Source organism: Podarcis vaucheri (assembly GCF_965113315.1).
Source record: "Podarcis vaucheri genome assembly, chromosome: 15".
Classification (NCBI taxonomy): Eukaryota; Metazoa; Chordata; class Lepidosauria; order Squamata; family Lacertidae; genus Podarcis; species Podarcis vaucheri.
The window spans coordinates 2,656,311-2,668,506 of record NC_138753.1 but is presented as its reverse complement, the minus strand read 5'-3'; the positions used below and the strand labels follow the sequence as shown (position 1 = coordinate 2,668,506).

Genomic DNA, 12,196 nt, shown 5'->3' with positions numbered 1-12,196 from the left:
TATATATATGGTCATTTATGGACCTAATAGGAATCAGTGGCGTAGCGTGGGGGGTGCAGGGGGGGCCGGCCGCACCGGGCGCAACATCTGGGGGTTAGGGGGCGCAAATCCACGGGTTAGGGGGTGCAAATTACTTGCCTTGCCCCGGGTGCTGACAACCCACGCTACGCCACTGATAGGAATCTAAAGCCATTGGCACATGTTGCCATGCAACCAGTCCATGCAGAATGTAGGCACCCTATACAGTGGTACCTCGGGTTACATATGCTTCAGGTTACAGATGCTTCAGGTTATAGACGCTTCAGGTTACAGACTCCGCTAACCCAGAAATAGTACCTCGGGTTAAGAACTTTGCTTCAGGATGAGAACAGAAATCGTGCTACGGTGGCGTGCTAAAGTTATGCTTCCGCAGTCCCAGATTTACATACTGTATTAGTATGAATATTACTAGGTCTTTTATAATGCCAAGCTTAAAATTCCCTAAAATTCTGCCCCTCAGTTTAGTGAGGACATGGGGGCATGGACATACACAGAACAAAGGCACTCTGCACGTGCTCAGGCAGCTTTGCCCCAACATCATCATTTTAGAAAACATTATATTTTTATTTAGAAAAACGAGCCCTCTGCAGGACCTTAATGGGGGCTTTGCCACAAAGGAGTTCCTGTTGTTGTTACTATTGTTACCATTATGAAAAGCAGCTCTTTTGTTATGAGGAAAATATTTATGAACAAGGTTATTTATGAGAACATTTCTATACCGATATTCATAAAAGATATCGGAGCAGTCTGCAAAAGCCATACATACCCCTCAGTGCAGACCCAGGCCATCAAGCCCAAGGACATGGAGATGGTTGCATTGGGATCTGCTTGTACTCTTGGCGACTGCCCTGAACATCACTTGTCAGAAGGACAGGACATGGGTTTAACTCAGTGACTAGTAAGTTAAAAGTATTTTACATTTTTATTAGATCAGGACTCCTCCGTTTGGTGCATGTGCTTTTTCAGGGACTGAATAGTGTGAAAGATTATGTGTCATTCGGGGGGCAGGGGGATGTGTGTGTCTCTGTATGAACTTTTTTTAAAAGTTATTTTGTTAATATTGCTTCATAGCAGTGCTTTTTTCTCCTAGGGGTACTCAAGCGTATGCAATATTGGCACATTTTGTTCTAGAAGAAAAGTTGTAATTGTGATATTTCACTTCTTTTTAGTTGCTGATTTGCTAATAGTGTTTTTGTAGATTGTAATTGTTTTACTAATTTTCTAATTATATTTTATGAATTATGCTGTACTTGTGATGTTCAACTATATTGTTGTTCTTTACTGTTTGTAAGCCGCTTTGAGAAACATTTGAATGGAAAGCAATACAGAAATACAATAAATCAATACCCATATAACAATGCAATAAAAACCATTAAAAATTAGATCAAACGTTCCATTAAACATTACAAAAGGATATTTTCCTAACTGCTAACATAAGCCTGGTGGCATTATTAGTATTATTAGTAACAGTAGTGTTAAAACAACTATGCTTGCCATGAGGAAATATGCACAAGAATAAGGGTGCTTTTATTATTATTATTATTAAAAAACCCTGTTTATCATGAGAAAAACAAGTCTATACAAGATAAAATGTGTATTGTTATTTATTAATTTAGAACACCCATTCTTGTAATGATGCAAAGAATGTGTGCAAGCTTAAATATTTGATATTATTATGTACTTCAAAATTTCTAAAATCTACAGTTGGGCAATACCTTTATTAGGATGAACCAAAATGTCCACAGGAGTGGCAAGCTTTCGGTTTTGCCAACAAATTTTTGTTTCATCTGACAACAAAGATAATATGCTTCTTGCTTCAGAAACACTGCTTTTACCTTATGCAAATTTAACTCATAGAATAACCAGTTGATTGAAACATGAGTAATTGATTTTAAGATTTATGGGTTCCATGCCTAATACGCCTAATACTCTGCCTAGTTTTTGACCTCACAGTGAGGTTTACAACGAAACAAGAACCTGAACCCAGGACCAACACAACACTGTCCATTCCGGTATACAAATTCATTTGTATGTGCATTGATGTGCCTTTCAGGTAGTCCATAGCCTCATCTGTCGCTTAACCTTTAAAGATGCATCATGTAGACATATACAAACATCTCCAACCCTCTTTTTTTATTAGAAAAAGCTATTTGTATTAGTGCAGAATTGCTGGTGAACGAATTCTGAGCTGACAAAGACCTTTTGGTATCAATGTTTTGCTAGGGACACTGTTCCCAGGAACATCATTGCAAAGTGCTTGAAATGTCACCCCCCTGGCCCCCTGCAGATATTCACTTGCTGTTGTTCAAGCATCAGATAATCAGAGGAATCACAAATTGTAATAACACTGTAATCAATTTATCAGGCAACGTTAAAAGCAACCTATAATCTCAAATTACAGAATATTAGGTAGATATGCCATTGTTTTTTGTCGGCTAAAGAACGGAGAGAAAACTTTTAATTTCCCCAAATTTTATTAAAAAAAGATTCTGCTGAAAGATAAATTATTGCAAAGATGGAATCTTGCATCAGAACACTGAAAGGTGTTGTCATCTCAGGCTCTAGCCAATGGAAAAGCTCTTAGTTGCCTTAAAATGAGAGCGTAGGTGTGCTTCCCCTTGGGAACAAGTGAAACAAACTGTCCCTTCATCATGTCAGGCTTAAAATGACTTCTAAAAAGCCACTTCAGAAAGAAGAGCTTTGCTAAATGCACAATTTAATTTTGAAGCTCTTTTCTCCTTCTGCCTGCTGCTCTTTTTAATCATTTGTGAATTGTGTAAACTTGAAAGAGGTACAAGTTGTAATTTCCCTTCCCTCTAATCCCCCCCTCCGCTGTCAGAATTAAATGGAAGTTGGGAGCAATCCACCTGGCCCTTGAAGGTCACTTTATTCCACCTATTGCATCAGAACATTTACCTCTGAACATTTTTAAGGCTCTTATATAGCTTGACAAAGAAGTGTACCGGTAATTTCACATCCAAAAGCACATGGACACACTCGACAAGCACTATGAATAAAAGGGGGTGTTTAAAAATTCTCTAAATGCTTTTTTTAAAAAATCACAAAACAATTTTAAACTAAAGGAGTGGCAAAAGTGTAGTTTGTGTTTGCTGAAATCTGAGATGACCTAAGCGACCGAGACAGGGTGGGAGTGATGAGAGCTGTAGATGATGTTGCCATGCTCTGACGATGCTGAAGTTTCTTTGCCAGCTCTATTAATGATAAGCAGGTGTTCACCCAGTTGTAGAGATACTCCATTGGAGCTGAGCGAAACTTCCACACAGCTTTTCTGTGTGCACCTAATTGAAATTAAAAAAAATCACAACATGCTAGTTGGCTTACATATTCCAGGTCTACCATTGCACGATTCAGCAAAGATGTCTGGTGTCATGTGCTATCCCTTTGTGCAAATCCTCACTAAAATTAATCATTGGTGTACTCATAGCTTCATGACCATGATGTTTCACTTGACTGATTTCCACTTTTGACTGTGACCTCATGCGCTCCTTCCAGTTCTGCTCTTCAGGACCTTGTAGGAAGGAATGATTTCTGGGACTTGCTGGTGCATGCACAAAACCTTGTGTACGAACATTTAGATCCCATTTAGTGAGTTTCTCATCAACAACTACCTGGAATGGACATTATGGTGGATTGTTGAGTTGTTGGTTGGGTCTCTCGCATGGATTATGGTTGCACATTAAATCAGCTGCTAACAGCATTATGCATTAAGGTCTGCATAGTTGGGATGCAGTCTCAAAATGAGTTTTCCTTAAATGTGATTAGAGTTTGCAAGCTATGCCACTCCTAATTAACAGCTGCATCATGACTTGAGTTGGTATGCCCAACAGCAGGTGGAAAAGCCAGACTGGGAGAAAAGCATGGCTTTGGTTCTTAAATTGAAAATATAGTGAATGTTTTCAGTCACATTTGAAGTTCAGAACAAAGTTAGCTGTATGAACAAAAGGTAGAATGAAATCTGAATCCAAAGCATAATGCTAAAGCACATTTGAAGCACATCCAATCCCCTCAAATAATTATGGGCACTGTAGATTGTTAAGTGCTGCTGGGAACCCAGTGAGGGGTAAACTACAATGCTCAAAATGCATTGGGGGAGGAAAAATGCTTCAAATGTGCTTTGGAAATACAGTGTATATACCCAGCTCAATTGTAGCAGTGGAAGAGCAAGCCTTGAATACAGAGAGCCACGAATACAGTATACAGTGGCTTTTGTGTGAACTAGGAATTAAGTTTTAAGTTTCCCTTTCTGTTCTGTGCAGCATGCACACAGTTTCCCTTCTGTTCTGTTTGCTACTCTGTTGTCCCAACTAGGCACAGCTAGCTTACAGAATTAACTGCTACAAGATGTGGTCACCACAGCCATTAACTTTGATAGTTTTCAAACTCATGGAAGATAAGACTACCATTGGAAACTAGTCATGATGGCAGTGCTCTCTACTGTCATAGGGTTGCCATATGTCTGGAATTTCCTGGACATAGCTGGTATTAAGCCCTCATAAACAGCATCCGGACAGAAAATGCTGAAATGTTTGGGGAAATCCAGATGTACAGCAGCCCATGTCGGCAGCTCAATTTTTTTGAGCTCAACAACTTTTGATGTTCACTTTTTGAAATAAGGCAACCCTATACTGAACAGCAGTGGGAGAGAACTATGATCCCCATGTCCTGTTTGTAGACGTCCTATAGGTGTCCTTTTGTCCAGGGTGGGAAATTGGATGTTGGACTATATAGACCTTTGACTTCATCCAGCAGAGTTCTTATGTCAATCCCATCAGGCAGTTCCACAATTATGTAAAATATAATACACTTACCATGGAGGCAATTGTACAGAGTCTCTGGTCGAACCTCCACATAGGCAGCAGTTGGGTCAAAGTAGCAAATGTTTTCAATAAGTTCTCCATCAATTTTCTGTAGTGCAAGTAACATAAATGTTAGAAGGTTTATGAGAAAAACACGAAGAGTGGCTGGGAAATCTGGGCTTCATGCTTTTTCAGGATTCTCACCTCTATGCAACAATTCCAGTCCTCAACCTCCTGCGTACCAGCCCACTGGGGGTACAAAATCAGCAGTGCACACTTAAGTATTGTATGCACTAGGCTGGGTGGCTTCTCAAAGCACCTTATTTCACTGAAGGAGGAGAAAGGGTCGAGATTCCAGATGCAATTCTGTAACTCCTGCAGCATGAATCGGTAGAAGAGGACTCCCCCACGCCTCCAGTCCCCCACATACTCTGCCTCTGGAATGACAAGCCAACATTTGAATAATTAGCCTTTAAGTAAAGGGGGCAGGGAGGGGTAGCTGCCCCCCATCAATAAAAAGCAATAGAAATACATAGCTAACTGAGGTTCTGCCCCCCCCCCCCACAAAAGGCCTGCCTCTCCTACCAAAAATCCTGGCTACACCCACGTTTAAGGCTATAGAAACACTGGGAGCTGCTTTATACCAAGTTGGACCATTGGTACAATTTAGCTCAGTGTTTTCTGCACTTACTGGCAACAGCTGTCCCAAGTTTCTCTCTCCCTACCTGGAGATACTGTTGGGGATTAAACCTGGGATTTTCTGCATGCAAAGCAGACACTATAGCACTGAGCTGTGTAGAGGCACAGATCTGCTTAGATTGTGGCCTCATATGACTTCAGGCCATACCCTGGGGGGAAAAGTGAAGCATCTCCAGCGCAAACTGCCAATCTACATAGATGCTCTGAGTACCTAGGGAACCATTCCTATAGGAACTTTGAATCATTTTATGTTACTTTAAATTCTGCTTGGAATATATATAAGAAGAACACACTTGCACTGTCCACAGACTTGCCGTTTTTAACTTGTTGGCTCACAATGGATACAGTACCCTGGTGCAAAATGAAAACAGCTCTACACTTGCACACTCTTGCTTTGAGATTGTAAAACATGTTTCAAGGCTTGATTCCATTTATCAGCTCCAGAATCTTTGGGTTAAGATGTTGTAAAGTAAAAAAAAAAAAAAGGGTCCTAAGCATGTGCATAGTACATTTTCCCCACCATTAATAAACCACAGCTTGTCTCCATGCATCTGAAATTAGCAAATAGGACTTCCAGGTCTCAGAGGATGAAATTTTCTGGTAGCCCTACCTCTCTTTTTAGAAATTAACTAAAGCAAATTTTGTTACCAGTGGTGCTGGAAGTTTTATTCTAATAATCATAATCCCACAGTTTCAACCAGCAATATAGCCAAGTCTGTCCGACTTCTTGTCCCTGCTCCCATTTTCTTTGAATATGCTCTGGAGTGTAAATATCTTGAATCTTTTTGACTACCACCAGCACCAGTAGAATTTTTCTGCTATCTAAGGTGCACAATACCCAAGACGTAGAATGGATCTTTCTCTCCAGAATCCTCTTTCAGGATCTCACAAACGGCAGCCTGTATTGTCCTCAGCATCTTCTGCAGGTCTCTGTGCTCACAGGTTGGTAGCTTTTGGCGGTTTCCAAGGTTGATGTCAAACACTGCAATGGCCTGGCCCATCTGATTCCTCAGAGGAACTGTGATACAATGTTCTTCAAACACAAACGTGGTAACCACCACTGAACAGTCTATGCACTTGAACAGGTAATCTCTAAAACAAAAGAGATGACCAATGATAATATCACAGACTCTACATCATTGTGTCTGCTCCTGCATCAATTGCTATATGAAGCCATGAGGACATAAGAAGAGCATTGCTGGATCAGGCCAAAGGCCCATGTAGTCCAACATCCTTTGCTCTCAGTGACCAAACAGATACTGAACTCGAGTGTAACAGCCCAGTCCACACTTGTGATTTATGAAAGCTGGTATCTTGCCTCTGACACTGGAGGCAGAACATAGCCACTGTGGCTAGTAGCCAAGGATAGCCTTATCCTCCATTAATTTGTCTAATCTTCTTTTAAGCCATCAAAGTTAGTGACCGTCATTACATCTCAAAGCAAATTCTATAGTGTGAATAAATACTTTCTTTTGTCTGTCCTAAATCTTAGAACCTTAAGCTTCATTTGATGCCCCCAGTGGTTTCTAGTATTATGAGAGGGATAAAAATCTCTCCCGTGTCACTTCCCCAACAAGCAGGTTCATTGGGTGACCCAACTGAGGTCCTGGTCTTTGAGGGGCAAAAACTTTCTTCCCACTTTCTGCACACCATGCATCATTTTATACACGTTTATCATGTTCCCCTTTCACTCGTCTTTTTTTCTAAATTAAAAAGTCTCAAATGGTTGCCGTTTTCAGAACATTTCCCAGCTCTACAATATCCTTTGCTCCAGCCAACCTGCTGTTGTAGAAGCTGTTTGACACAAACCTAAAGTCAATGTTGAGTATACAAAGCTTGTTGTATGGTACTTTCTGCCTTGCAATCTAGCAAGGATGGCAGATGAGCACTCTTGGGATGTGTTCATGCTCCTGTTTCCTCTGAATCCAGTGTGCTGTTTAGGGAAGTGGTGTACACACACAAAGTTAGCCACAATACATATTGTTGGCATCAGTTTGTCTCAAGAGACAATGGAGGAGTGTAGTGTGGCTGTAGAGACCAATATGGGAGAGACATGTTACATGTTTAATGAAATACTGCATTTTGATGTGTTTTTCACCAAACCAGCTTCAATCCAAATGGCGGGGGGGGGGTTGACATTGCTGTATGGTGATGTGTACACAGCCCTAGAGTCCCCACTGTAACTTCCTCTCCCACCATGGTACAATCTGCAGTGAGACTTGGCCAGCTGTACTAGGCTGCAAGATAAGAACAATTTCCTTTGTAGAATTTAACAAAAAGCAGGGGACTCCAAAGGCATGCAGACAACTCTTTGGCTACGTTCAACCCCTTTGGAAAGCTGCATTGAACAGATAAGCCTGTGGAGTTGGGGCTAAGAAAATTAAGAGTATTTGATAAGAACTGAAGGAACAACATGGTTTACTTTGGAAGATGAGTTTGTTGCCTCTCGAGAAAGCCAGGCAAGTGTTCTTAGCTTCCAAACCACAACTTCATTACTCCAAAGGAGACTATTGAAGTCCATGCAACCCAACAGCAACCCCAAATACTAAGCCCGGGATGTGGAAGCGAGTGCCATGAAATGAGCTGATTTTTGATGCAGTAACCAGTGGGGTAGCCATGGACAAAGAAGCACAATTTCCCTCAAACCAGTAATCAAATGGAGTCAGAGCCCCATGTTCATACAGAGTTTCACCTGACAACACCCACAACAAGGGCCTCAAGCATGCTTTGGCACCCAGATTGCAACCAGTATGTTTATAAGCAGACGACAATCCAGATTCTCCAAACAAAATGTATACTGTGCTTTTCACCAATATTATCAGGGATCAGAAGTTAGAGGCGGGGACTCTGGAGCTGAAAGGGAAGGCAGTACAGGGTTAGCCCCAGAGGTGCTGCTACCAGAAGAATATGTGGGGCCAGTGTCCCCTCCCCACCACAAATCAAGGATGTGGTACTGCCATCTTCTGATTCAGAGGTCTCCACTGCGGAAGACCCTAGACGACCTGAGCCTCCCCTGCTTCGTCGCAGCAGGAAACTGCTGGAAAAAGGCTACATTTTGCAGCTCTGGTGGTGCCAACAATCAGGCTGCACCTGCTGCTATTACTAAACAAAAGGGCTCAGTTTCAGCTTGTTCCTTCAGAGTTTTGTGCTTCCCAGAGTCTGACCTGAACCTTGTCCTCTCTTACATCCTGGCTGCACCGCACCTCACAGCAAGGCAGGCAAAATAGAGTGGCTGGGGAGGGAATGCTTACACTTCCATGTGTGCTGCATTCACGAGGCAATCATACATGGACCTCTGTGTGGCTGGAAACATTTTAAGAACCCACCACATGGTGGCTAATTACATCATTAATGTAACCTATAATTAGGCCCTTTATATTGTAAATCATTTTGAGCTGCCATGTCAAAAAAAGGGGACCAATACATTTAAAATAATGATGATAATAAAGCTCACCTGAATATGTTATCTCTTCTTCTGACCACAGGACCTGGAGGGAGATGGACCTCCAGCGGCTCATTCTGATGTGCAGTCATTACTTTACGCAAGGTATAGTCATGCATCTTGAAAAGAGAAAGTGCAAAGAGCTTGCCAGGTGGGAAACACCTCAAGAATAGATGTGTAAATATTTTGGGAGGGGAGAAAGACTAAAAAATTATGAGGGACAATACAGATTATTGGCCAGTGAATCATATGAAGCTAACTTTGCCAGGCCAGACTGTTTGCTCACCTAGCCCAGTACTGTGCACTCTGATTGGCAGCAGCTCTCCAGGGTCCCAAGCAGAAATGCCAGGGGTAGAACCTGGTGTTTTCTGCATACATATACGTAAATAGGGGTAAGGGAATCTGTCGGTTTTGGTTTCTCTCCGTTTCTCATTTTTCCCATCTTAAGTTCAGTTCTCTACATTTCCCCATCAGCTTGCATTTAAAAAAGAGTTTATAAAAATTCATCAGTATTTACCATACTTCTCCATGTATATGACTAGGATTTTTCATTTAAAAATATGTGAAAAACTGTGGGTCATCTTATACACGGGGCAATCTATTTTCTTAAATTGGAGACCTAAAAATAGGGGGCATCTTAAACATGGGGGCATCCTATACACGGAAAAATATGGTAAGTACAAATTTATCCTAATACACATATTTTCTATGCAATTTTGCTTAATGTACACGTTTTTGCAAAGCATTCCCCCCCAAATATAATGCATTTGTGTGTGCTATTTTCATTAATATAGACATTTTTATGTACAGTTTGCATATTCATCCTTGTACACATCACTTAGTTGGAAAGCTGCATTGCAAAATTAAGAGGAGTGAGAATTTCAAATGATGGCTGCTTTTCGGTTTTGCATTGTTTCAAAAAGTGCAAACTGGGTAAGTTTGTGTTTAAATGCTAACAATGCTAGTGTTTGAACAGAGCAGAACCAGATTTAGTTTGTTCGTAAGAATATGTTTCACTGGAACTGGGGTGGAAGAACAGTAAAATGCCTCTCACAGAAGCCAGGGCCACAGGTTCTAGTCTAACATGCTACAACACGCATTGCTTAAGTGAGAATGGCCAAAGGCTCACCACCTGCTAAGTTGTGAGAGCATTTGCCAAGTGCCGCAAAATGTTGAGCCCTTATGCCAGCCTTGGATACTGTCAATGAGGGCTCAGCTTGTCATTGGGTTATGACAAGAGGCTGGGCGTGATAGAAGTTGTAGTCTAGAATATTTGGAGGGCCCTAGGTTGCTGCCAAAAGCGTGATACCATCTTGATATCAAAGGATGCTTCTTGCAAAGAAAGAATTTAATCTTCAGTCCCTTGAAGAAGAGTTAAGTAATGCATCAGCTCCACCTGCTGATAGCCTAAGGACTAACCACAGAAGACCTTCGCATCAACTCTACATTGGTTTTTTTGCACAAAGCCTTTGGTAGGACCATCAGACGCAATGGAGATGTTTCTTGTACTTCTTTTCAAGACTTTTGTTTAAAAGTTTTCAGGAGAAGTGCATGTTGCCATGACTTGAAGCTGCATTTCATGATGCAAAGAGGAGCAACAACAGTTAAGATGATATCTGAAGAAGTGTGCATGCACACGAAAGCTCATAGCAACACCAAATTTAGTTGGTCTCTAAGGTGCTACTGGAAGGATTTTTTTTATTTTGTATCGACTACGGCAGACCAACATGGCTACCAACCTGTAGTCAAGATGAAGTTCCTCTAGTCAGGAACCTTGGAGTCTAGCAACAGATGGGAGTATAACTGATTAACCACCCCAGTCTGCAGTTCACTGTATTAAACTCAACTCCACCCATGAGTTAAGAAGCTGGTGCTGATGGTGTAATCTACATCCAGTGTGACACCGCAGCAACATACCCTGCATTTTTAAAAGCCACAGAATGGGCAAGATGATGTTTACTTTCTGATTTGTTTTCTCGGTCTCTGTTCTCGGGAAGTCTACCACCTTGGATATTCTGTACGCTGAAGAGAAGACCCGAGGTGATAAACATGTGGAGACAGAGTGTGGAACAGACTTGGAAGGCCTCCTATGCCTAATGCAGCACTGTCACAGGCAAAAATTTAGCAGGTGAAGCTTTTCCTAATGTGAAGATCAATGCCACAGGACCTGGAGTGAGTGTGGATTTTATCCGCTAAATGACTACCTGTCAAGTACAGTACAGTGGTACCTCGGGTTACATACACTTCAGGTTACATACGCTTCAGGTTACAGACTCCACTAACCCAGAAATAGTGCTTCAGGTTAAGAACTTCGCTTCAGGATGAGAACAGAAATTGTGCTCCGGTGGCGCAGCAGCAGCAGGAGGCCCCATTAGCTAAAGTGGTGCTTCAGGTTAAGAACAGTTTCAGGTTAAGTACGGACCTCCGGAACGAATTCAGTACTTAACCCGAGGTACCACTGTAATTGTTAGAGGCACCAGAGCCCACCACAGCCCTCTGGTGGTGTATGGCGGTAAGGTTGAGATGGTACCATTTGTTAGAAAAACAGTTCGGGAAGGGCTGTAACTCAGTGATGAAGCATCTGTTTCCCTGGAGAAGGTCCCAGTTCTAATTTCTAGCATCTTCACATAGACCTGGGAATGTCTCAAACCCTGGAGAGCCGCTGCCAGTCAGTGTAGTTAATGCTGAGATAGATGGACCAATGGTCTGACTCAGCATGAAGCAGCTCCCTGTGTTCCTAAAAGAAAAAGACTGGGGGGGGGTGTGAATAGAAAAGTCCTGCCCCCTTTTTCTGCTTTTCCTAAGTGCTCCACATGCTTTATCTCAGTCCTCTTTGCAATTGCTAGCATATTACCCTGTCCTCGCCAGGCTCCATGAAGTACGTAGTGATGGTTTGAAGGTGCGACACACGGGTGAAGAGCCATCCCAGAGCCGTGATGATGACCTGCATGATGCTTTCCTTGGTGCGGATGTGGTGGTAGGCTATGCTGAACGTGTTTGCAATCCCCTAGAGGGTGAACACATGTTATAATTTGTTTAGAAACAATGTAAAATTTTAAAGCAGGAACGTTAGCAAACTAAGCATATCAAAGGGGCTTTTGAAGCAGAGGACTCCTATAGGCAACGCCACTGCAATCACATACCGTATTTTTCCCTCTATAACGCACAGATTTTTTCTCCTAAAAAGTAAGGGGAAATG

At 41.9% G+C, this 12,196-nt stretch overlaps 1 protein-coding gene and 1 long non-coding RNA gene across 4 annotated transcripts in view; one reads left to right on the top strand and one right to left on the bottom strand.

Moving 5' to 3' along the window:
- Positions 1-2,494: 2,494 nt before the first annotated feature.
- EFCAB5 (EF-hand calcium binding domain 5) overlaps positions 2,495-12,196 on the bottom strand; it is a 45,999-nt gene continuing 36,297 nt past the window's right edge. For all 3 annotated transcript variants that reach the window (XM_082201680.1, XM_082201679.1, XM_082201681.1), the window contains 6 exons: positions 11,852-12,004; positions 9,010-9,116; positions 6,394-6,647; positions 5,061-5,293; positions 4,869-4,965; positions 2,495-3,338 (listed from right to left, as the gene is read on the bottom strand). In XM_082201680.1, the coding sequence (XP_082057806.1) occupies positions 3,112-3,338; positions 4,869-4,965; positions 5,061-5,293; positions 6,394-6,647; positions 9,010-9,116; positions 11,852-12,004 (1,071 nt within the window). In that variant the 3' untranslated portion in view covers positions 2,495-3,111. The remainder of the gene's footprint in view (positions 3,339-4,868; positions 4,966-5,060; positions 5,294-6,393; positions 6,648-9,009; positions 9,117-11,851; positions 12,005-12,196) is intronic.
- On the top strand, positions 9,123-11,754 carry LOC309520351. Its single transcript, XR_014214227.1, has 2 exons — positions 9,123-10,469; positions 11,149-11,754. It is a non-coding gene; the product is annotated as an uncharacterized lncRNA (long non-coding RNA).